Source organism: Pseudochaenichthys georgianus, chromosome 24 (genome assembly GCF_902827115.2).
Source record: "Pseudochaenichthys georgianus chromosome 24, fPseGeo1.2, whole genome shotgun sequence".
In the NCBI taxonomy this organism is placed as follows: domain Eukaryota; kingdom Metazoa; phylum Chordata; class Actinopteri; order Perciformes; family Channichthyidae; genus Pseudochaenichthys; species Pseudochaenichthys georgianus.
Window position 1 is genome coordinate 7,581,371 of NC_047526.1, and position 27,371 is coordinate 7,608,741.

The 27,371-nt window shown below is 40.9% G+C and overlaps 2 protein-coding genes across 4 annotated transcripts in view; one reads left to right on the forward strand and one right to left on the reverse strand.

Annotated features, from left to right (window-relative positions):
* Positions 1–2,306: 2,306 nt before the first annotated feature.
* LOC117440266 (uncharacterized) lies at positions 2,307–3,676 on the reverse strand. The gene is made up of 4 exons (XM_034076568.2): positions 3,566–3,676; positions 3,213–3,399; positions 2,817–2,944; positions 2,307–2,649 (listed from the first exon to the last, which is right to left on the reverse strand). Exons 1-4 carry the CDS (start codon positions 3,674–3,676, stop codon positions 2,326–2,328), a joined length of 750 nt encoding a protein of 249 aa, XP_033932459.1. The 3' UTR covers positions 2,307–2,325.
* Positions 3,677–12,535: 8,859 nt separating this feature from the next.
* The window catches only part of cnih3 (cornichon family AMPA receptor auxiliary protein 3), a 100,702-nt gene continuing 85,866 nt past the window's right edge, over positions 12,536–27,371 (forward strand). For all 3 annotated transcript variants that reach the window (XM_034075497.2, XM_071201938.1, XM_071201939.1), the window contains exon 1: positions 12,536–13,042. In XM_034075497.2, coding sequence (XP_033931388.1) covers positions 12,965–13,042 — 78 coding nt within the window. In that variant the 5' untranslated portion in view covers positions 12,536–12,964. The remainder of the gene's footprint in view (positions 13,043–27,371) is intronic.

Below are 27,371 nucleotides of genomic sequence, written 5' to 3' on the forward strand. Positions count from 1 at the left end.
GGGGGGGGGGGGCGCAGGGCGACAGTGCTATTTTTTACAAGTGGGGGGTGGACCGAACATCCTTTAGGGGGGTCGTCACCTCCTCTCGGGGGTCCGGGGGCATGGGAGATGTCCCAATCCGATCACGTGATCGGGGATCGGAGCCGATCACGTGATCGGAGCCGATCACGTGATTTTCAAAAAATCGGGGATCGGGATTTTTTTTATTTATAAATTTTTTTTTTTAAATGTAATGTTACAAAACAAAAATGACCATATTCACGTCTTAAAGTCATCCTGAGGACTTAGTTTTGGTTTAAAATTACACAACATCATGTATGTGTTGCTTTCTTTGGGCTTGTTTTCAGACCTGCTTATTCCTCTCAGAGCAACAGAGTGGGCGCAGTGTCTAATAGCAGCAGCAAGCTAACGAGAGGCTCCGTCCAGCTGGTGACTCGGGAGTCGGGACAGAGAACATGTCAGGAGTTTGGAAGTATTACAAATTGAAAGCGAAGGCAGTGTAACAGCCAGATGCAATGTTTGCAAGGCGGAGGTTCCGCGTGGTGGAAAGAACAGAGCTACGTTCAACACGACCAATCTAATACGCTACCTGAGAAACAAACAACAACAACAACACGACGAGTACACAGCGGCCACTCAGGTAACGGCACTGAAACAACCGACACTTTCAGAGGCTTTCAAAAGGAAAGAGAAACTGCCCCAGAACAGAGAAAAGGCCACAAAGATAACAGCCAAGATAGCTGAATTCACCGCGTTGGATGACCAGCCGTTATCTGTTGCCTTTGTTTTCTCTTAATGCATTGCATAAAGATCGGATCGGGAAAAATCGGTATCGGCAGATTGTCAAAATCAAATGATCGGAATCGGATCGGGAGCAAAAAAAGGTGATCGGGACATCCCTACCTGGGAGGATTTGTTTTAAATATTGAAGTTGAAAGCATCAAGCTGGTGCACACACTAACCCTTAACAACACCTCAAAGCGGACACAGGGCACTGGAGAACTCTCATTCACCTTTAATGAAGCAAGCTAATGCCTTAACTCACTCAAACAGTCGTTTACTTATTTCGGTGAAACCAATGTGCGTAGAGTTTTAAAGGATGCGGATAGTCTCACCTTGATTCTGGCGCATTGCTTATCGTTTTATAGATCTATTCTCATCCACCATCTTTGTTTGTGACGTAAAGAGTGTAAGAGTCACGTTTCTGAGTGGATGCAGTCACAGCCAATCGGAGTCTGATTCAGAGGGTTGCCTGTCAGTTCTGTTGCTATGTGTACTGAAACGAGAGCCGGTATAATTCCACGCGCGAAAACAAAATAAAAATTGGAATACGTTATTTTAGTGTCTTAAAAGTAGACTGAGGTCTGAAGGGTTAACGTCACATCTGAGGATCACTTGTAGTCATGTTCTGTATAACATATAAGGGTATTGACTTAGTGTGGTTACTCCATGTTTACTAGCTATAACATTAACGTTACATCACTCTTTGTCACTTCTTACTCAGTCAGCCAGAGCGCAGATATCACCATGAGATTCACTGAAACATCATCCGTGTCTTCACTGCTGGTGATGACGTTGTCGTCAGCTGCAGCTGCTGCTGCTGCAGCTTGTGGCGCCGGCTGCTTCGATGACAATCACTTTCTAATATCCATAACTGTAGAGGCGATTAGCTTAAAACTCGTCACTCGGAAGGATCACTTCTTCTTCAGGGCAGGCTACGCAGTACGCAGGCTAATGTCCCGCAGTGGCTGCCTCTCTGGTGGACTCCGGTACTGCACATTACTCCCGAGACATTTAAAAAAAAAAAAAAAAAAAAATGTTTTAAGTGAAACATCCGGGGCTTTTCAGAAAGCATCCGGGGCTTGAGCCCAGGTAGCCACCCCCTAGCGCCGCCACTGATACTCTTCCATGCTTTCAACAACGGACAATATAACACTATTGGCAACACCACTGCCCTGTAATTTGGCTATAATAGATGCACACATTTCTCTCGACTGATCTTTAGAGATAGAAGATCCAGACCCACTGGCCTGCTGATTCGGCAAATCTTGATCCATGTCAGAATCACCAACATGTAAAATGTCTTCCCTGAGAATAACAGCTTGTTGGACTGGTGATGAAGGATTATTGCTTGAAAGGACCCCATCCTTATCATGGTATTTCTTCAAGTGTTTTTTAAAACCTAAAAAACTTTTGAACTGCAATGAGCAGCCATCCTGAGCGCATATCAAATTAAAATGTTTTCCTGGATACAAGCCATGAACAAGCTTAAGGTGCCGAGTTAAGGATCCATGCGTATCAAGCAATAATCTGCATATGTAACACTTATACATTACTCACAAACTTAGTTCTCAGTTCCTTGACCTTGGGGCTCTCACTGGTGGTGTCAACGTCTATGTTATAGACAGTTGTTTGCAGAAATGTGAACATGCTTTTGAGTGCTGGATCATAGCTAGTGCCTAAGACAAAGTGAAGCTTAAAAAGTTCATCAATTGCTGCTAAGGAAGTGGTAGCCTCACAGGGGATGAGCTTCTTGTCGATCAGAATGAAGAAGTTGCCGACAGCCTCCTTGCTGGTCCCTGAAGCAAGAAGATATGGCTGGCTCGTGTCCATATGGCTCTGAAGGTGCTCATCCAGACTCCTACAGGACTGAAGGACAAGGCAAGCAACATTTTAATTTTACATGGCTAACTATGCGCATGTGTGTTTTTAGGAATAGTTTATATTTGCACTAGCCTAGTCCTACTTTATCATAGTGACAGCTCTCTGTAGTAGTTCTGGTGGCTAGATCTAACATTCTGAAACCTGCCACATACCTTGTGAAATACGACCAGATGGTCAATGGCCTGAGCTACACTGATCTTCTGGGTTTTGTTCCTTCCCGCAGGCTGGGGTGACAGGAGGTGCAGAAGGAGGAGGATGGATGCCATATCACTGTCCCACTCTGTAAGAAAAGAGAACTTCAACTTCTTTTTTTTTTACCAATCTGTATAATGTCCAACGGTTCATAGTGCATGTACAAGCAAAATACAAGACATGAAGTCTCACAACACAATAAAGTATGGAAAAAGTGAAGTGGCCTGAATACTTTTCAAACCCACTGTACCCTGGCATTCTCCAACTGTGTGGTCATACACTCCCTCCAGCCTCACATAGACCATTTACAATAGGCAATAAGACATGATATGACAATGCAGTTCCTAAAACCATACCTGGTGATTCCAGTGATGGTTCATCAGCCCTTTGGTTCATGGCAGACAACAACAAGCGCTTCAGCAAGGGTGTGGAAGTCAGCATTTCTGCCTGTTGGATGACCTTTGCTTTGAAGGAGGTTGGCCACTTTTCCAGTAGTTTGGATGGAGTTTCTGACCCAAAGAGGAGACTGAAGTCTTGGAGAATCTAAAACACATATACAGCACAAACGCAAGAACCACCATCAGGTTTTCAATTTACTACCAATGTCAATTTCACAGATGTAGATCATCTCCATTTTACTGAAGGTTGCTTAAAACATCTATCAAAATCACATTCATAATAAGCAAAAGTAGGAGTAATAAAATATTACCAATCCTTTAGTGTCCAGCAGGCGCGGGAATACTGAAAGGACAGTGGAGGATCTGTCAGGATCGTGGACAAGCTGCTGTCTATATTCCAGTGTGTCTCTCATCTTCTTCATGATGACTTCTCTGTCGTTTGTATGATTCATCACAGATATGAGCTCTTGAAATCTCTGCTCATCTGGATGATCATCACAGTGGCCTATCTCTCTCCTTAGCATGGGGCCTCCATTCTCTTCTATTCGGGAATCCTTGGACCTCACAGGAAGTCGCGTTGCTCTCTGAACGGACTGCAGTCGCCACGCTAGAAACCCACCGCCTTTCTGCTCGTCATAAAAATGCTCCTGACCGAAAAAACCAAAATTGACAATTCACCCATTGACAAACATTCACATAACCAATGGCGGCAGCTGCCATGCAAGGTGCAGGCATGCTCATTGGGAGCAATTCGGGGTTCAGTGTCTTGCCTAAGGACACTTTGACATGTGGACAGGAGGAGCCGGGATTTGAACCACCAACCCTGCAGTCATTGGACTATGCGCTACCTCCTGAGCCACAGCCGCACAAATGAATTAAACTACCCTACAGTATATATATACAACTACAGGAATTCTTAAATGCAGTAGCATGTTATAGAAATCCCACAGCATTCAAGGAACCATGTAAGCCAGGGGTGTCAATCTCAATTTCATTGCGGGCCACATCAGCATTATGGTTGCACTCAAAGGGCAGGTTGTAACTTTAAGACTATATAAAATGTATTATATATTACATTATTGCCTCTGCATTGGATTATTATCAGATAGGGTAATAACTACAGAATTAACTACGTCTGAATGTAGAAGTTTAGGGCAAATCATTGCAAATCTCTTCAATGAGAATGTCACAAAATAATTTTAAAAGAAAAGCCAAATTCTGGAAAAAAAGTCAAAATAAAAAAAGGAGGTGAAATAAAAAAAGAAACATTTAAAAAAAGTCAAACTCTGAAAAAAAAAGTCAAATTTGAGATGCATTATGGGACATGTAGTTTATGGACAACGTGCTTCTGTAAATCATCATGTAACCATATAATAAACATATCATTCTTTGCAAGCTTTGCTGGGGCCACAGAAAATGAAGTCACAGGCCGGATTTGGCCCCCGAGCCTTGAGTTTGATACCCCTGATGTAAGCCATCTAAAACAGTCTACTTTGATCATAATCAAGAATAACTCACATAGCCTGTCTTCCCATGTGGATCTTGGAGCGAGGGAAACAGGGTAACAACCCCCAGTGCATACTTCTCTTTGGTCAGTCGCTGAGGGATTCTCCTGTAGAGCAAAAACAGTCATTTTCAACATTTCATTCATTTAAGTCTAAGAGACTCAGTTTAAGAACATATAAACTTAATGAACTCAATTTATGTATAAATACAATTGCACCAACTTCATCCACACTTAGCCTATACATACATGACACTTTCATGCAAAGCTATAACAAATTAGAATCTTACCCCTCACTCTGCACCATGTCTGCAACTAGAATGTTCACCATCACTTTTCTTGTGGCAGGACTAATTGTTCCTTTTTCCTCATACTCCTTCAGCACATCACTTCCTCCTGGTTTGGTCAGCAGAACCTGTTTTATCAGCTTAAAACAAAACACAACAAAACTGACACCCGTTAAGTAAGCAGTAGGGATGCTCCGATCGCCAATTTCGGGGCCGATCGCCAAAATCAGTATCGGCCGATACCGATCGCCGATCCGATCGAGTAGGCGGGGCCTAAATGGAAGATTTAAACATCACCTTAAATCTTCCATTTAAAGTGATGTTTAAACTCAGTTAATGGGGCTCATTCACTGGAGCTTCCACAAACAACAATCAACTTAATTATTACATTCAAATGATGTCCATTATTCAAGTTTAGATTAACTTTGGATAACAACACGGGAGAAATTAGCGGAAGCGCTCTCTTTTCCTCTCTCCCTCTCTCCGTCGTTAAATATGTTTAACACCATGATCCAACCCTGTACTATATAGTGTGTTAACAACAGTCGGTGTTAATCATGTTAAATGTAACACCAAAACCACAACACTTTACCCCGAAAAGCTCTAACACCAGGATTTTCACACTGGCGAATTTGCTGTGCAGGTGTGGCATATCAAGAGGCTGGTTAGACAGCATGATTATTGCACAGGTGTGCCTTAGGCTGGCCACAATAAAAGGCCACTCTGAAACATGCAGTTGTGCTTTATTGGGGGGGTCCGAAAACCAGTCATATCTGGTGTGAGGGGTAGGGTTAGGGTAATGTTGTGAATCGAGTGGCCTGTGTTCGTCGTCCATAACATACGCCTGCCCATACCATAACCCCACCACCACCATGGGCCCCTCGATTCACAACATTACCCTAACCCTAACAGCTAGTGTTAAAGTCCTACAACCATATGTTGCCATGATGCTAACCTTTGATCAACTCTCACTACAGCTGTGACTTGTTCATTCTGTTATATTCAAAAGGATATCCAATACCATTAAATTCAACTTGCAACATTTCAAACAAATTAGACCCTTCTTAACTGTCAATGCTGCAAAGTCATACCTCCACTATATGATTCTATCCCACATTGAATACTGTTTTACAAACTGGTCGTTTGCTGTTGCCACAAACCTGAAACCCATAGAACAGCTGTACAAGAGAGCTATCAAGGTGTTTGACAGAAAGAAAAATTCATACCAGCACTGTACCATCCTTGAAAAACACAATTTATTGAGCTTTGACACTTTTAAGTCTTTTAAGAGTATGTGCTTTTTTTATAAATGTTTACATGGATGGACCCCCCCCCTCAGGGGAATTCATCCACAAAAAACACACTGGACGCTGCACTAGGTCAGAAACCAGAGGAGACTGTGAGGTCCACCGCAGACGGACCACTTTTGGACAAAATGTCCTCTCCGTTAAAGGCAGCTCGTTGTGGAACAGCCTCCCAACTGAGACACGGGATCGTCCCACTCTCAATAGCTTTAAAGGTCAACTCAAAGAATGGTTGAGAAACAACCAGACGTGTAATCACCGCTAAATGCCCTTTAACACAGGGGTATCTCCTCTTGCACTTTATGCATCTCTTGTATCTTCTCTTGCACCTAATGTCGTTGCTGCTATACTGTATTACCATGTCATAAATACTTGTGTTTGCCGTTCTTACTCTTTTGCACCTTTTGCATATCATGTATTTTGTGTTTGCTATGTTTGTAAAATGTAAACTTCTTAAATGTTTTATGTGAGGGATGGAAATGAGCTCAAAGCTAAATCTGGCACTGTTACGCTTGACACATTTGAATGTTTTAAGTGTTCATTACTGTGCTTTGTCCCTGCTAAATAAACAATTAAACAAATAAATAAAAGCTACTTTTGAGGAAAAATGAAAGTAAAGTCTCCCTTGGATAAATAACCTTCGGAAACCATGCAGAAAAAGCTTCTTGATTGGACACAAAGGATTATTAGTTGCTGTGCAACAACATTGGAAATGCCTATGGGAAATGAGCCCATTATGGCCCTGGCCCCTTTCCAAACAGAAATAGGTGCTAGCTGTTTATGCCAATTTCTGCCGTCTGAAATGAGCTGTAAACTGCTAACAGGGACTCATATAGCATGTCTGTGGAGCGTTCATCACAAACTGCTGTTGGCACAACTCTGACATGTTATTTTAAAATGAACATTCTGTCATTACTCAGTTGAACACAGTTTCAGTACATACTGCATGAATTTAGACATGCTCTGTGAACTAAGGGCAGACAGCGTCAATGTCCCCTCTGATTTAGATCTCTCTTTTAGGGTCAGTCATGTGTCATCATGTGACGGTTGCATACAGGAAACCACATATGATTTAAAGTGCTGCATCTCTAATGTTTGGCAGGGAGTATCTGAATGTGTTGCTAAAAAGTTGCTTTAGAGAAGAAAGCATCTTTTATAGGGCCGCACAGTTAATGGAAATGTTATTGAAATCACAATATGGACTGGTGCAGTATCCGAACGCAGCTGCAATGTAGACAAACCAAGTGAAAATATCTGAATGTATTGCAGTGCTGCCTACAAACAATATTCTACAGACCTAATGAAAACATCTTGTTTGGTACAGATCCTCTATACAAAATAAATCACACTATGATCATTATATTTGTCAATGACACTGAATATGTCATACAAGCGGCCGAGATGGGTTTTCTCCGCAGGGTGGCTGGTGTCTCCCTTAGGGATAAGGTGAGAAGTTCGGTCATCAGGGAGGGACTCGGTGTTGAACCGCTCCTCCTTCGCGTCGAAAGGAGCCAGTTGAGGTGGTTCGGGCACCTAGTTAGGATGCCACCTGGGCGCCTCCCTAGGGAGGTGTTCCAGGCACGTCCAGCTGGGAAGAGACCAAGGGGTAGACCTAGGACCAGGTGGAGGGATTATATCTCTTCGCTGGCCTGGGAGCACCTTGGGATCCCCCAGCTGGTTGATGTGGCCAGGGAAAGGAACGTTTGGGGCTCTCTGCTGGAACTGCTACCCGACCACGGATAAGCGGAAGAAGATAGATGGATGGATGGACATGAATAATGTTTCAAAAATAATCATGATAATAGAAATACACTTTATTTATATAGCATATTTGAGACGGTTACAAAGTGCTTCCACATAATGAAACAGAACACACACAGAAAATGAAACCAACTGTTGAAAAAAGTATAGTACTCAGAGATAAAAAATAATAAAAACAATATAATAAAAACCACATTAATCCCTCAAATAAATCACAATTGCAATATCATTCAAAAATAATTGCGATAAGTGACTGTTTCCAAATCGAGGAAAAATATTCTTCAACCCAATTTGTTTTCCTTATACATGTAATGGTCTGTCCGCTTGCAGTATCAGAAAGAAAATTAAAAACTGAAAATGCTGAGCAATGACACCGCAGAATCCATCTGCTGAATCACTTGTTGCCGGGCAGACTCCTCGGGCAGTGTGTCTCTTTAACCTGGCTTTTTCCTCCTCACAGGCCTCCTGTCTGTCTCTCCAATTCATCTTCTTGACTCCAGCTGTTGCTCTGTAAGTTTGTAGTATGAGTGGACTTTTTTTCTTCTTAGTGGAAGTGTTTCCTCTGGGCCAGTTAAATTGTTGAGTGGGATGAGCTGTACGTTTTGTTTTGTGTTTCATGGGTCGCACAGGACCACATCTTAACGACACTATTAAAGCTTCAGATTTAAACATTTCAAATGTACATAGACATTTTTAAAGAGATGTGATACTAAATCCTACAGGATGTGTATTTTCTTGTAAATTGTGTAACTTAACTTATTTTGTATTATATTTTGTATTATATCATAACTTTTTTTTAAACTTAGGCAAACTGTATGCAAGTTTATTTATATAGCACCTTTCAACACAAGGCAATTCAAAGTGCTTTACAAAAATGAAAGACATTAAGAAAAAGGCATTTAAAATCAGAAATTAAAAAGAAAAGCCAATAAAAGAAACATTAAAAGAATAAAATAGATGGATAAAAGTTACAGCGCAGTCTAAGATGTGAATAGTTCAATTAAAAGCAGCAACAAAAAGATAAGTCTTCAGCCTGGATTTAAAAGTAGTCAGAGTTGCAGCGGACCTGCAGGTTTCTGGGAGTTTGTTCCAGATATGTGGAGTATAATAACTGAACGCTGCTTCTCCAGGTTTAGTTCTGACTTGGGGACAGAAAGCTGACCAGTCCCTGAAGACCTGAGAGATCTGGATGGTTCATCATTTAGCAGGAGGTCAGAAATGTATTTTGGGCCTAAACCATTCAAAGCTTTATAAACCAGCAGCAGTATTTTGAAATCTATTATTTGACACACAGGAAGCCAGTGTAAAGACTTCAGAACTGGAGTTACTGCTGTAACAACGTACATTTCCCCTCTGTGGGACTAATAAAGGGATTCTGATTCTGAGATCACTTTATATGTGACTGAGTTTGAGTCTATAAGAACAGAACATACGATACCTAGTGTCAGCAGAAAGTAATTCAAATAAGAATTCCAAAGAAATTCAAATAAATGCAAAACAAATACATCTTAAAATATATTTTAAGATCATGTTTATCATCTGATTCGTCTGTACATTGCTGTTTTAGTCTGTGTTCTTCTAATTAGTGTCTACAGTGTGGCTATTGAGCCGTTTTCAGCGACGTGGGTCAAGCCCCGATCTAGCCTCTCTCTCTCACGGGCCGTTTCTGCAGAGCCACTATTTCAAGTATACTACGTCATAAAGTGGCGCAGAATGCTGGGCATTTAGCATGCATTGAAACAGTCCTTCGGCGCCTCTAGATGACGTAGTATACTTGAAATAGTGGCTCTGCAGCATGTGTACTCGACATTGAGAAACGGCCACTGTCTAAGTAAATAGGTGCTGTAAAAACTACACTGCGTATGCTCAGAGTATTTTTTTATTCAATGTGTGCGGCAAAAAAAATAATCACCATAGAGTGGCGAAGTCCCTCCCCTTCCGGGGGAGCTCCATGGGACCTTATTTCGGGAAAATTATGTATTGAAGTCAATGGAGAGAGAAAGATTATCTTTCGATCCCGTTTGAATTGTGCCACAAATTACACATATGATGTTTGTCCATTTAAAAGATAATTTTGCAAGTCAAACAAATAAATATGTGTCGTAAAACTGTGAAGTAACACATTTGTTTGTGTGAAACGCTTAATGAACTACATCTCTGGTCTCGCAGACTCTCACAACAACACACGTCACCAAGATGGCCGTCACTACTGTCTTGCTAAACAAGGGATTGACTACCCTCACTATCACCACAATGAAACACGTCCAGAAGAATGTCATGCAAAGCTGCCTGCCTGCCTTCCTTTGATTCTCTCTGAACTGCCTGATCTTTGTAATGTTTAATGTCAACCATTTGTGCAGATAGCATGAAGTAGAACAGATCGCCGGTGCTAATGTAGCATTAGCGTTAGCATTTATTTAATGGTGTATTATAGAAGGATCGCACCGGTGTGACAGTACTCTTCAAAGGGTTCATGAAATATGACTACTACTTTTACTGTTTAACATTTTGGGTTACTTGATGTTACTTCATGTTAAGGCTAATAAAAATGACAAGGCTAAGACTGTAATGCTAACTAACGTGCTTGCTACTAGCTAGGTAGCTAACTTGATTCAGCCACTTCTAGTCCTTTCATCAGACGGGAAGCTAAAGAACGAGCAAGACCCATTGCTGGTATGATAACAACCTGGTACTAAGCACACAGGCATCATGTTCAAGTTATCTTATCTTAGCTATCTCTTATATTTAGCCGAGGAAAACAATTGAGACATCAGTTATGACATGACTCTGGGAGTTGTAGTCTTTCTAGTTGAGTATTTTTCATAGTCTTATATTTCAACAGTTTTACGACTGTGACTTTTTTGACATGGAAATGATTTTTTAAGATTGACAAACATCATGTTTGTGTAATTCGTGGCACAATTTAAACGGGATCAAAAGATATTTTCTCTCTCCATTGACTTAAATATCATTTTTCCGAAATAAGGTCCCTTGGACCGGAAGTAGATGGGCGTGACTTCGCCACTCTATAGAGTGGCAAAGTCACTCTTTTTGTTCTCCTTTATTCAATAACATGTAGCCTACATGTACACACAGAAATAAATATAAAAAAAATTGTGGGAAAAAAAACATGTGATGTCAGGTTTCCAATCTCCAATGTGCAATGTGTGACATCAATTTTGTTTTATCTCACCGGAAGTTACTTACTCATTACTCAGCAGATTGTGTCCCTCTTGTTCTGTCAGCCAATCACATGTGATGAAAGAAGGCTGCCGTTTAGTCAAAAATAACGATTGTACTGTGGCTGCCTTGAGCTGTTGCTAGGCGACACGGTGCCCATGTCAAGTTCAGGCAGAGCAGATAAATCTGAAATCCCGTTTGAACAAAAAATTCAAAATAAAAGTCGCATTCAGCTCTCCTAAAACTATTAAAAACGGTGTGCTCACAAGTCACAACATTATTATATAGACCTTTGCAAAAAATACAAAACAGGTAGATTAGGCTACCCCCTACATTTTACTAATAAGAGCTACATTAAAGCAAGGTCCCATAGCCTACATACTGTCACTGTGTTCCACCAATGATATGCGATATCAATTATGGATGGATGGTTTGTTATAGTGCCACATTCAATTCAATGTATTGCCATTACAAAAACATAATGCCATCATTCCAAGAACTTGTAAATATGATGAATAGGCCTATATATATATCAATGTAAATGTCATGACAAATTGGCTAACTGTAACTCTCTATACCCAATATACATCTGTCGACAGGGATATAATAACATCCCTTAATATTTATTCAGGCATATACAGTATGTTTCCCAGATGTCTAGACACAGCATTAGGCCTCTGTGAAATTGTAATTATTCCTCTGACACAAGTGCAATTTAGAAAAGCGACAGACTGTGGCGCCAGTGTCCCAGTTTAAGTGAAGGGTAAGCCTCAATCTAAGCAGAGGGTTCCGTCTCTCTGAAGTCATCAATGATACTGTAGTTGTATTACCTAGATTTACCTGCGTAAAATAATAGTGGTTTGGTGTCATTTTAGGAACAATTTTAGAACTTCCTGAACGTCTCCTTACCCACTGAGGTTGAATATATTGAATTAAGTGGTGAATCTAATTATTTATCACAGATGAGCATAGCAAATTGCGTGGTTTTATTTTTTGTTGCAGACTCAGCAGTCACGCAAATACAAATACAAATAGTAAACTGTCTTTTTGAATCATGCGCCAGCAAGTTCCAGAATAATTTGGTAATATTAAAATGATCCAAACCACAGGGAAGACCTTGATGTCAATCCCTTTTGGAATTGGAGCTCGACATTTGAACACACCAGCTTCCCCCATTTTTAAATCCACCTGTTCACGCGCATTGCTGTGCACGCGGCCGCTGATAGGTGTGTGAGGAAGCCGAATTTTTGAAGAGCTCGTGCAGGGAGACACATCAGAGCTCCTCCCGCCGCCGCTGAATGGATTACCTTCAGTTCCAGCTCTCACGGATGCTTCTCAGCACACACTCCTAACCTCACTCTGCCTTCCCATGATTCCATGACCAGCGCGTGGACACTGCTCGCGGACCATGTCAGTGATTTGAGCCCCGCTTTGACTCCCCATCCCCGCTGCTGCTGGCTGGACGCACGGCTCTTCCTGCGGGGAGGTTTTCCTGCAACAATTTGTTTTCTGAGGGTCGAAATCATGGTGCCTGTACCGCATCGGCTCCAAATGGCACTGTGAGAACTTTCCTCCTCCTCCTCCCCACCCCTCCCCCTTATTTTTTTTATTTTAGATGTTTGTCATTGGGATCGTGCTTCTTTGGGAAATTAGCCACCGTGTCCCCTTTCAATTATGTTCACTTTTGCTGCCTTCTGCTACATGCTGTCTCTGGTCCTCTGTGTGTCCCTGATCTTCTTTGCAATATGGCACGTAAGTACCTCAGCATGACTTTTGTTTGATGTCACCAGCAGGTCGTATTGGATGCATGCTTTATTGTACGCAGGTGTGATAGTTGTGTGTAACAGTGCCACATAGTCCAGAGCCCTGGGCGTTTATTCATTCATTTCAAATGCATATGCTCCAGCTGTTACAAATGAAGGATATTTTTGGCTGATATTTCCTTTAATATGACAGGTACACCTGTGTCTTCAGCTCTTGCTCCATCATTCAGACGTGCATCCATATTTTGTCCCAATTATACCCTTTTTATAATCTTCATTCATGCTGACCCAATTTCGCAGAAAGGCTTGTCATAGTTACATTAAATGGCCTTCCTTCTATATCATATACAAAATCTAATACTGTTACCCCCAGCCCCCCCCTATCATGTCTCTGCTCTGCTTCCTCTGCCTTTAATCAAACCTCGGCCGAGCTGCTCACCAGTGTCAGTGTGACTGACTGCGTTATTATATTTGAATATTCTAATTATTTGCTCGAGGAGCGACATCTCCATCATGCAGAGCCTTATGTAAAGACAGATTTGGGTCAGGTCTTACAGCCTACAGCCTATTGCCCCCCAATCTGCCTTTGGCACGGAAACAGAAACAGACCTGATGCACTTGGGATGAAGGATCCTCCGGCGATTACAGCTAATGGTCGGTCAGACTGTCTGTCAGACAGCGGCCCATGTGTTTGTTTACAGAGCAGAAATAAAGAGGCCAGGACAGTGAGCGGGCATGCAGCCATGGAAGAACAGACACAACTGAGAGATCATGCACAAATATATAACCCCTCAATGATGCTACTTCTAAACTGATGAGGAAAGACCTCGACGACTCGCTATAGATAGACAGAAACCCCTTCTATTCTGCCTTTCATGTAAAATGCAGCACTAGTGGAAGGATCACGATGAAACACATTATGCTGTAGCTTCAGCAATAATCCATCGCACCAAGCTTCATTTTGCATTCTGCTTAAGACAGCAGAAATGGTCGAGATGCCTCCACAGATGATTCCCAGTTGCGTTGACGTACAGACGCGCAGAATAATAAGCTGGTGCTCGATACCGCGAGGGAAAGTCATTACGAAGAGGTGGAGCTGTGGAGGAACCGAGGCTGCACATTAACACCTGCCAACTGCTGGGGAGAGGCTGGCGGTTACTCTTTCACTTCTATCAGCCACGTTGGCAGGGAGCCATCTCTCCGTCAGGGATTTTCTTTCTTGGATTTCACAATCTCACCTAGTTTCAAAACCACTGCTGCCTGGACAAAAGGTTAGATTTGAATGCCTTGAGCTGCTGTGCATTGCTTAAAAGAGCAAGTGTGCTGAGTCCAAGTACCCAGGGTGAAATCAAGCTATAAATATAGTGAGTCAGGGTAAGGGAACATACAAAGACAGAGGCAATGAAACAGGACAAATTGAAAAGACAATTAGTAATGAACTGCAATGACTCAAACATATTACCAGGTCGGCAGCTAACATGAGCGGCTGATTCATGGACGTCAGGGAATGACAAATGACCGCACACAGTCAGACTTCTGTCTAATTAGCCACAATCAATCAAACCATAGACTGCCAGCACAATTAGCTTGTTATCTACTCCTCCACTCATTTCCAGGTAATGATCAATGTGACGTACATTTATTTTGAAGTGGGAAACACACCGAGTCCTCTTCCGTCCCCTTTACACTCACATGAGGCTATTTAGCGAGACACCTGTAAGTCAAATAAAGGAGTAGTCAGGATTCTTTTGGCATATTTCAAGATGGATCCCACACTTCAGTGATTTCAGACCCCTTTTTTATGTAGGCCTATGTACTATTAAATTCCGTCAACGTTAAAAGGATAACGCGTGAGATGATCTGAAAACGATCAAGCGTTACGAAATCAACACAAACTAATCACATTGCCAAGTTGACCCGAAGTTGTTCCCATAATACCACCACGGATGTTTACCATTTTATTGCATGGCCGTGAAAATGGTGGAATTGACCAAAAAGACATGTGTTGAACTGACTGGAGCCGTCTTTACATCAGTTAGAACCATCACTACCTCGTTGTAACGGCACACCGGCAACCGTTCGCTTTAGTTGTGAAAACAGATTATAATGCATTTTTCTGAACCATGCGGCAGTTTCTTGAAGTTCCTCGGGAGTGTGAGATGGAGGACAAAAAGCTCCCTTGAGGAACAGATAGTGGTTACAGTGTGATAGCAGCAGAAAGAATGCCCTATAAGGGACTGACACATTATACAGAGAAGTATCACTGTTCGTGACAGTGGCTTGGTCGGAAGATTGTCTGACTTTGTGGCATACATTCCGAAAGCAGGTTATAATAAATATGCAACAAAGACTATACTTGTTTATTCCCCCCCCCAAAAAAAGAAGTCAAAACTAGTATTGAATCTTGAGATCAATCAGGATCAATCACAGATTATTATTGTGATTAACTTGATTAGACTTTTGAAATTGATTGACAGCACCAATACTGTTATAAGTAAAAGGGGGCCGGCATATTAAATAGATACTGTATATTCAGAGCAATTGACTGAAACTAATGATGATGCAGGAGAACTGGATCTGGTGTCTCACAAACTGAAGGTTTTAATTTAAAGGCAAACAGAAAGGTAACAAATAGGGGAATACAAGTGCAGTCACATGTGCCAATATATATTCTTCCAACAGCTTTTCGGGTCTTCATATTTACCAAATTCTTGACCTGGTCGTGAACATATTTGCGAAAAACAGAGGCAACACCAAAAGATTAAGATGGATGTCATCTCCCTGGTGTGACCTAGCGAAGACCTACCTAAATGATTTCTAATAAATCAAAGATATGCTTAAAATCTGATGTGTGAATATATGCATTTAGGTATAGTAGTAGATAGAGATTAGCACTTGAAGGTGACAACAATTAAATATGACATGCCTATGGATAATTAGCATGTGCCAGTATTCTCCCTGTGGAATATAATGGTGATCCACTTCAGAAAAGATACAGCAGTTGTCAGAATCATCCTGTTTATCAAATGAAGTTCAACAGCACCGTCACCCATGGGAGCACTCCTAAGAAGGCATTTCAATTAACATACAAGGTGAACTGTGACCCCCCCCTGAGCTCTCCGGCTCATCGCTAAGACACTCGCACTCTGCTTGAGTGATTCTCCTCCCTTGGAACCGCGGCCCCTAATGTGCTCTAAGTATCATTAAAGGTGGGAGCGAGCCACACACTCCTCCGATGCTCCTCGGATGGATGGGAAAGCCCCGCGGTGCCAATATGATGCAGAGGTTGTTCTGGCAGCGAGACAGAGGGCAGAATATCAAAGAATCAGTTACGCTCCCAGGTGGGCTTCCCATTATACCGCAGCAATGGCATGGAAGGGGCAGTGGGATTTGAAAGCATGATTTGTATTGATAATGCTGATTCGCTTATATGCATGCTAACGAATGTGACCGTTAGCTTAGCTCTCCTGAGGTCCGTAACAGGTTGGCACACACACCCTGTAACAACAAATGTTCTTAAACTTTGGTTTTAAATGAGAAAGAAATGTTTTTAACAACGTTTTTAATATACTGGAGGCATTTATTAAGTTTGCTGTTCTCTTTAATTGTGCGTAAAATGATAACAAGGTAAGATCTGATCGAGCTAACTAAGTCAAGCTAACCGTCGCTGGTATCTAGCTTTGTCACATGACGGTGGCAAGAGAGCTGAATGTATTACACACACAATCAAACTTCATTATTCAAGCAATTGGTTATAACCTAAACATCTTTATGAAATTGGTGCCCTTTAAAAAAAAAATAGTAGCTATAGTCACTTTATTTTAATACTTTTTTTTGTTATAGGTAAATAAGTAAAAAGGCAGTAAAAGTATCAGTACTGGAGATACTAGTATTTGTTAATTTATTTGATCAAATAAACACACTTGTGGTGTTGTGATAAATAAATGCATGACAAACTGTAAAGAGAAACCAAAGGGTTGTCATCAACATTCTGAATTATTGGCATGAAGTCCCACAATTGTCTGACACTTAGCTAAAGCATCAACAAAGCAGCTGTCTCTGAGAGCTGCTATGATAATTTGTGATACACAGGGCCAATGATCTCTACCACTATCATACATAAGATTATCCACTTTAAGAAACTGACTAGCACATGGTTCGGCAAAATGCCTTTCTTTTGTTTTCAGCGAATGTGTACAGTTGTGCCGTAAAAGCAATTTTCTTCCTGATGTTGAGTGGTCTCCAGTCAGTGCAACGCATGTCTCTTGGACTGATTCCTCCACTTTCTTTGCCTTTTCACAACCATTTGATTCATGGTCAACATCAGCCCTGGAATTACGGGAGCAGGGAATGTGATTAATATGCGGGAATTTGAATTGAATGCATTAAGGTTTCCAGATTAAACGTGAGCACTAGCGCGCTAATGTTGACAGCCCTAGATACTATGCTAATGCTTCAATACATATTTTCCAGTTATACAATGACAGGGCTCATTCTGACTGAGAATACATTACCTGTGTATACTTGTTGTTGGAGTAGATTGGCTGATACAAGTTTTGAATATGGGACCTTTTGCGTTTGATTTAGTTATTGAGTGTAGTATCTAACTTTGCGCAAATAAATTAGTTGAATACTTTTTCACAACTGCCAATACGTTCTTAGAGACAGCAGGACATCTACACAATGGGTGGTGCACGCATCTACCGATCATAAATCTATGGATTAGATTTATGATTCGAAAATTATAAAAGTAGAGTAGACATGTGGATATTATCCGGCTGAACAAAACGTGCATTCATCTAACAGGTTCGTTCCACAGACCTTATTTCGAGCTATTTTCCAAAATCCTATGGAGAAATCCCATTGCTTTTTTGTCGAGGGAACCCATGCGGAGCTTACTTCCTGGTTTTAGGACGCGTCACTGCACCTCTCTATTGGACCCTCTTGTAGGTTAATATAGCCTGGCAATGAGGGTGTAATGCTTTTATTCCTTCTTCCTTCCACCCGCTTTCCCTTTCTGTAAATCATCTCTGCAAAGTAAATGCTGGTTTAAACACCACAGATCATGATTGTATGCACAGTTCAGGATGGATTAGCAGGATAGCATCGCACTTGGCATCGCTTCCTCGGGAGCATGACTCTCCATCAGGCTGAGATATTGACGTGGCATTCACAGGTTTAACAGAAGTGTCATGTGAATAACCATTCACACTGGGCCACCATAACTCCCCCTCATCTGTGATTGTCTCTCTGGTGTTCTGATGTGCAGGAGGGAGAGAGAAGCTAAGGGTGTGGGACAGTGGAGAAGGACTTGGAAGGAAATGCATTGAGATGAAATGTAAAGGATTAGCGTTTCGAATGACAGGAGGTTTATTTAGCCCGAGACACAGATTTGAAAGTGTGGGAGAAAGATTGAAACTGAGAAGCCTACCATGCTTTGTGCTCATTTCACTCAAACTGCCAAAGACCTAAGAATGTTCCCTTGATCTGATGCTTCAGAAAGCTGCACGAGTGATGCTGGTATGATACGGTAGAACAGGGGGAAAGGCCAGAAAGACTTGCTTCTTTGGAGTTTGCACTAGAGAAGATTTGACATAGATCAAAATGATGATCAGGCATGAAGAAGCAGGAAAACAGCTGATTTGAAGATGTGAGCATGCAGCACTGCAGATCAAAGGAAGACAGGAGTGATAAGTAACACAATTAAACCTCTGTTAGGAGTATGAAGCTTCCTGGTGGGTTGAGACGGATCAAGCTTTTCTAAAAGACAAGGTTGACAGCATGGGATAAAAACGCGGAATAGATGAAGAGAGATAAAGAGCGTAATAATGAACTAGAGACAGAAGAACAGACCACTTCACACGTAACGCTTTGTGTTGTGGGGAGGGCACTCTAAGTTCCCACGGTCTTCATCTGGATTATTCATGTCTTAATAACAGCAATGAAATAAAGATGAAGTGCCTCCAGCTCTCCCCTTAATGTAATGATTACTACTCTTTGCCGCTTTATCCAAAAACAATGCTCTCATTCAATATTTACTTTACAATACATAGGGTTCCAATATAGGAGAAATGGAGTATTTTCAATCCTCTTTATATGCATGAGCTACTATACAGGGCCCAGGGAGCAGGGTGGGGGCGCGGTGAATATCTCAAGGGAACCTTCGACGGAGCCCTGGAGACAAACCGTCTCTCTGGTACCTGACCCAATGGAGGTTCTAGACACATTTTACTGGGGGGGGGGCAAATCATTTAATGAGAGGCACATTTAAGCGGGAAAAAGGAGACGTGTTCAAGATTTAAGCTTTTTCAGTTCAGTATAAAGTCATAGGCTAGCGCACAAGGAAACAAACCATTATTGATGATAACATCATTTGTGTCAATTACTTAGTTGTAATTTTTGTTTAGTTACTTACTGTACCATTAACCTAAATGCAGTTAAGGGAAATAAAACAAATGTATTTGTTAATATTTGTTGGTCTTTGTTTTAGTAACATAATTTATTTCTGGAACTTTGTTTCAACCTGGCCCAGGTTACAGCACAGTATTGGCTGCAACACGATGACAAACTGCATTATAATAGATGTATTCCTTTTGAGGGGGGCCACAGGAGGGTCCAAGCACAGTGTTACAGGGTCATTTGGCCTGTTGCACCTACCCTCAGAGCCGCCCAGGACCTGACCAGGACCTCAGACCACACTCCGTACTTGGTCAGTTTTGGTAATTAAACCCATGACCTTCCAAGTCAAGTCCTGTACGAACTGATCCACTACCAGTCTAAAACCTATACAGTTTCTCAGATGGCATTGTTGCTATCTATGAGTTAAAGGCCGGTCAGTTGTAATTTTTCCAATGCATTGTTCGATAAGTGGGTAGTAATTAGGGCTGCACGATATATCGTGTCGTGACGATAATCGCGTTATGCGCATTCACATCGCAGGACGTGCGATTTTTTTATAAAACATTTTAGGACGTGCCCGTGCGATATTAAGTAGGCAAATTAACTCAAATACGTCATGTTACGATTATTTTGCTGCTTGCTACAAAAGGAAAAGTTACTGAGTGAGTGACATGCAGGCTCTGCATGCACAGCAAACCACCAATCACAATCATTCTTGATCAGATCACAGCAGGATAACCGAGCTAGCTCAGCTTGTTGCTCTGATAACTTAAGATCCAGAAGTCTGTGACTAAAATCCTTCATCCGGTTAAATATTGTTTAAAAAAATACCAATTGTATAGCATTCAAGTTCAAGAAACGATGATTTGCGAACAAAAAAAAACGGTCTTTTCTTCAATTCCTATATCGCAATATATATCGCAGGGGAAGAAAATATCGCAATGTCAGTTTTTTCCAATATCGTGCAGCCCTAGTAGTAATACTCATCTCATAATTCATGAGCTGCTATACAGGGCCCAGGGAGCAGGGAGGGAGTTCTATGCCTAGTTCAAGGACACCTTTGTCAGCGACCCTTCGTTTCCCAAGCCAAGTCCCTGATGAACTGAGCCACTACAGTCTTAGATTTGCAAGATGGCAAGATAATTGTAGCTAGCCTTCAGTTAAAGACGGTCAGTTGTACATTTTCTAATGATTTGTGGATAGTTTGGGTCCACTTTATTGAGAATGGTCTTTAAAAGACAATGCTGATTTATTAGAAACGCAGTCTTTGTTTAAAGTTCCCACCACAAATTATACTGGTTGATATTGTATTTATCAAAAGAACACACATGTTTACTGCATTCATTTCTGATAGGATCTTTTTTAGCATCTTATGTATTTTCATATGCTCAATTGGTATGTTCTCTAATAACCATCAATGTAGCCGCATATGTGCTTTTTATTTGGCTTTGCTCCTTTGTACATACAGTGGAGCCATAGATACAGAATGTTCTGGAAGGAAGACATTTTATGTAATTTGATCTTGTCACATTAAGAACGAGGTTACAGGTTCTTAGTTTTAAACTTCCATCTATCATACAGTATCTACTGGTTAATATTGTATTTATCACAATAATTTCAAGGATTTTAGTACTTGGAGGCAAAGCTCTCATCAAGCAGCCAGGTTCTAGTGTCAACGACAACTTCACCTTGTTCTGAAATTCAAAGATGTGTCGCGTGGTGCCAAATTAATTATTTTTAAAAGAAAAAAACAAAGGCAATTAGAGATTTCAGGCAAGATTGATACGACATTTTCTTGCGGAGCTTGATCTTTTTACTAGAATAAAACATTGAAAATTGATACAGAAAAATGTTGACAAAGGTATTTGAGATGGACTTAGCTGTTAAGATTGTTGTAAGCCAACTGTTGCAATAACAACTTACAAACTCCATTAAGCCTTTGTTTACAAGATAGGGACTAGAAATCTGAAATAAAAACTGTTGACATTTCCAGTTTTGCAGTGAATATATATTATATTAAATCTTATTTATTACATAAAAAAGGGGGATAATAACAGTTTCATGTATTTTGACCAATGTAAACTGTGATGCAGGCTGGCTGAATTGCGCACTAATTAACGTCATAAACCTTGTGAAAAATCTGAAAATTGACTGTAAATGGTCAAACATTGAATACACAATAAGGAAAATAGCCAAACTATAATTGTTCATTAGTGTTTTTAGAATATATTATATCTTTATTATCCAACAGGGTGGAATGTAGGTAGTAGATGACGAAGAGTAGCAGAAGAGGAGTGATATTAAGCTGCCCTGTATGTTGGCCAAAACAAACTGACAATTGACAAACTGGTCGGCTCTGTGGCTTGAGCTTTCTTGCCATTTGAAATATTATTTTGTCTTACGGTCTTTGTTTAACACAATAAGAAACGTCTGCAGAAAACTGCAGTATTCGGTCGCCCTATACTAGGCTTCAACCGGAAGACACCAAATGTTGGTATTAATCTCTTTCTGCAAACGTGTACAAGTACAGCAGGTCAAAGTTTTACCAGGAAGTTATTTTGAACACTGTTCACAACAGACAGTTTGACTAACAACTGAATTGTTCACCTTTTCTTATTCTTCCTAGTAAGCAAGTAAAGTATATTTATAAAGCGCTTTTCACACACAAAGTCACAAAGTGCTTGACAAAACAAGTAAGAGTGATTAACAATTGTTAACCCACTAGGTAACCCTAATCTGTATGAACCTGTATAATACTTGTTTCCTGCCATGTCAGACAACTTTATACGCAATATCAAATTTTTTAGAGTAAAATGTTATTTTTACCAAAACACTAGGATTTGTAAGCACTTCTTTGGAGGATGCTCTTCTGTGGCCTTGAAAATGCCATGATGTTTATTAAATACAAAGGAGGACAGAATTAATGCAAATAAAAGGGGTATTGACATTCAATAAAGGGCAATGGCTTATTTCTGAAAGCAGTGTCTTAATGAAAGGAAATTGGAGGGAATATAAAGAGGAAGAATGTGCTTTAAAGAGTAGGACATGGCAAAAAGAGAAGTGGATTCCTGTCCTCTTTGTTACACCTAGCATTTATCATAGTCGTAGTGATTATCCACCGTGCTCCCCTGAACTGTACAAACTAGGAAGTAGCTCAGGCTCAAGGTGCCCTAGGAAGACATCAGGGGGGAGAAATGCATAGCTGATACAATTGATCGTAATCTCAATGAAGCAAACAGTCAACATGGCTTCCTGGCACAAGGCACCTGAGGCTATGATGGAGGTGGTATTCAGTGTATAGTTGGGCTGGCTCTGCATCGATCCACATGTTCATTAAACCCTGCTGCATCCTCATCCATCATCCTGACTCCACGCTCTCTATTGTTCCAGAGAGGCATAGACTGTGGGATTATATCAATGATCCTAGTCATCACTTCCTTTTGTTCTTTCATTCCTATTTTAACCGTCATCGCACTAGCTCTTCACATTTAAAGAATGACGGATCATTGCCAAGTTGGGTTGTGCTAGCTTTCCTTTTTATTTGTATTCATAGGCTGAATTATTATTATTAATTACTATTCATCACACTGGTGATGTTACTAAAGACTTCTGGCAGCTTAAGAGAAACCACAGCGCAGGTCGTCACATTTTGAATGGTGACTTTAGATGATCAGGTTCCCAAAGCCCTGACGGTTTCCATTAACCAACCTTATCACTGCTTGGATGAATCACTATTCCACATTTTTCTTTTGTCTTTATATTTAGTCTTTTGGCCAACTCACAATTGACAATGTGATCAATTCCGGGATTTAGAGGGAACTGTATTAGCATTGATTTTCTTCTTTGTGATTTAGACTGAACAAACACACTGTCTCTTTTCAGGTACAGTGGTTGATAATAGTCTGTGCTGACAGAAGGGCAAATGAATAACAGCATTGAAGCAGTTGGGTTTAACGGAACAATGTTAGTTTATTCAATTGGCTTATTAAATCATTCATTCTTTCGATCCTACATATAAAAATGACCTTTTATGTCCATATAGTTATGACATCAGGATAAGATTAACCATATAAAAGGTTGATTTTTTCTTTTTCTTTTTGTATTTTCTATATCATTTGTATCTGTATAAGTCCCTTTTTGTGAGGGCAAAAAAAAAAAAAAAACAACAATAAAAAGTTGGTCAAAAAAAAAGGTTGATTTTTCAAATAGTACAGATAACTAAGATGGCCGACATGTGCAATAGCGCTACAACGGCCAAAAACACTTCCATAAGGAGAAAAGTGCTGCCCCTTTCAAAACGATGCAAAAAATAAGAACACAAATGGATCAAAAACACATGCAAATAAAGAAACATCTTCACCAACTGAACAACACATGCGAAGCATTTATAAAAACAATCACCAACTTGATGTGCGGTGACTGTTGGCAGAGTTGGTCTGTTTCATAATTGTAAATGTTTTGTCAGAATATTTGAAAAGACTAGGCTAGCTACTAGGGCTGTGCATCTTCACTGGTCTCACGATTCGATTACGATGATCCTGTCTTCGATTCGATATCACGTTGCATCCTCAATTTTCTATATTACTGCACAAGGCTTCTTTTTCATCAACGAATACATACAATGTTTCCATGGTAATGCAACTCCTGTCATTGCTTTTTGGACCCACACCAATGATCCTGCAGTAATGTCAACGCAGGACTATTTCTTGGACAGTATATGCTCAATTGAAATGCTGTCTAATAACCATCACTGTAGCTGCATATGTGCTTATCATTTGGCTTTGCTGCCTTGCAGAGACGGCGGAATCATGCATACAGAATGTTCTGGAAGCGAGAGATTTCCTTTCATTTGATCTCGTCACAGTAAAGGAAGGGGGTTAACAGAAACTGCCAGCAGTGTTTATTAGCATCAGGGAACTGCCTCCTCCAGCTGTCTCCCCCTGCCAAGGTGTTCAGCACAGATACCGGCCGTTGGCGGTTTAAACACAAGCCAACCAGCCGCTGGTGACCACTGCCAGCTAGAGGAAGCCTGTGTTGGACAAAAAGCACATGTGTACCTCCCGTTTGCCATGTGAGTTCGACTTTGTGTTTCCCTGCTTCACTCAAACTAAACGTGATAGAAGGTAGGCGGGGCTTATTTTATGTAGATACCAACCACATTTTCAAGCAATTGATCGATCAATCAAAAATACTTGAACCATATTAGAATACAAATAAATACATATTATATAGAAATAAGAAGTATAATTAAACATGTGCAATAAAAGTCATTTTAGCCACAGGGACACAATGACCTAAGGTACTCTTAGGCACAGAAACGAGGCAGGACGTCCTCCACAGGACAGGGACCTTCTGAAGACTCGGGCTAATGGTTAAGACTTGGTGAAGCTCTTGGTGCAATCCTTGTCGGCCTAAACAGTACGGGAGTCATCAATGAAAACTTTAATGGAAAATGTTGTTGATGTAAACGTTGCTGATAGAAACATTTCCAGAACAGTCCGGAAGCCATCAATGGAAACGTTGTTGTCGGATATATCCTGGTGCAGCCATGTTTCCTTGAAGCACATTCAATTACAATGCAGATATTCCATGTGACTTCTAGCTAACGGCGTTAGCTCCTCCAATCCATTAGCTAAGCTTAGCTAGTTGCCAATGATCAGATGGGGAAACACCCCTTATATGTCTCCATACAGCCAAACTCTCTTTCTTCCTCACTTCTTTTAAAAAGCTTCATGTCCTGTGTGAAAACACCATAATACATGCAATGTGAGTCATGCTTGATATAAACACATTTATTCTGCTTTCCGAACATTTGATTGCTGACAAGATAATGTATCACAAGCCATAAGGACCGACTCTGGCTTCTTCACTTACAACAGACTATTCCCACTCTTGATTACTCTCCACTTGAGAACATGACTACTGTATGCCTCTCGTTGGGGAATTCGGCAGTCCATGTTGTAAATGTTGCATAATGCAGAGAAACAGAAAGACTGCATGTATTGAATGGAGTTGAAGACGAATGGTTGTTAAGAATATTTACTTGTATGGAAGGCTTAAAATCCCAATGAATAATTGAGACTTTAACTAATTAAAGTGGACCTTATAGTTGTTCACACTAGAGTGGAGGTTCCTCCGATTGCGGTTGTTCTTGTTGTTGTTGTTTAATCTTGTCATTTCCATTTTAATGCCTTGAAGGTTGGAAGGAAAAGCTTGCCTTTGGTTGGTCATAGCTACAACTGACTAAATGACAGCAACAATTAGCATACATTTACATCATTTCAGTAAAAGATAACTAATAAGGCAACACTATGCTCCCCTATATTTCCCTCAGGGACACACCGCAAGGTTTCAATCCCGAAACACACTCCGTCATTTGCCAAGAAAGTAACGATGGTTCCAGCTTGTTCCTTAAATGTCTCATATGCAGGCCACTGCTGTGATATATTATCTTCAGCAACTAAAAAAATATGCCTGTAGTACAAGGCGACGGGTTCATAGTACACAAGTACATTTATTAATAAGATAACTCTTAATGTAGCACTTTCAGAGCGCTAATTATGTTTTATATTCAGTCGGAATGAGCAGAGGGTGGCTCGTAGAAACTCAAGCAGCATTTCAATTGATTGGCAACACCTAACATTACTCAAAACAAACAGCGCTGGTTCAGAAACAAAACCCGTATTTCAATTTTATAATGGTAGCATATTATCCTAGCAAATGTGCTTCTTGTTTTTCTGCTGCATAGTAAGCTATCTGTTAGGCTTTGGGAGTAACGGATTACATGTTGGATTACTACAACATTTCTACCAAGTGGGGATTAGCAGGAATTACAATGATACTGAAAAACTAAAAAGAGCATATAGTGTTAATTGTAAAAGGATCCGATTTGACTACAATTCTGTAAGCTGTACGGTTCTGTAGGCTCATACTTTAAGTGTGAATCTACGCCTTCTGCCTGAATCTGCTTTATGGTTTTCACTTTCTTTGGTTAATTTTTCTTTATTCAGCAGGTGAACCTTTATGTTCATAAAATAGTGCGTGAGAGCTTTACGGAGCGTCCACACTACAGCTTCAAAAATAGCTTGGAGCTGGGCGTGTCTGGAGCTTGGGGATTTTATTCAAGCAACACGACCAACAACCAATCACATGAATCTCCCGCCCCCGACATACAAAGCAAAAACCCCCGGGGATTTTATGGGAGCAATATATATATATAAACTCCCCAAACAGGCGAAAACCTAACAGTTTCCCCCTCTGTCTCTGCCTCCTCCCTCCATGCCTGGCTCCTCCGGTTTGTATCCCGGTAGGTGAAGAGGGTCTGGTCATACAAAACCGGGTGATTTGCTACGGCGATAGTTAGTTTCTCCTCCGACTTTTTTTGAAATATAGAAATGAACGGCGGGATATCTCTCCCAGCTTAGACGCGGTTTGATTGGCTACGGCTTCAGCTGTCAGATTTTGGGAAACGGGATTTGATTGGCTGGCGCTGGCTACTCCGGCGTCTCAGGCGACAGAAGTTGAACATTGTTCAACTTCTGACGCCGGAGACGCCTGAGACGGACCGCTCTGCTACCCACAATTCAGTTCGGCGAAAAAGCGCGGCTACGTGACGTCACCCCATTGAAAGTGAATGGGCAGATTGGAGCTTTCGACGCTGTCGACGCTGTAGTGTAGACGGGCCGTAACTGTGTGTATTAAACTAAAACGGAGCATTTTCTGTCGGATCAGATGTTATTTCTGCTTTTTTAAACTGTAGTATGTGCTCATGGGTCTCAGTGTTGGTGTGCATAGTCTACTGCTAATATGCTTCACGAAAGGCATTCAATTATGAGTCTAAGGATAGAAAATGCTAATATTATTATAATGATAGTTTTCCTATGAATAAGATCATTTTTGATACTAAATACTTGTCTAAG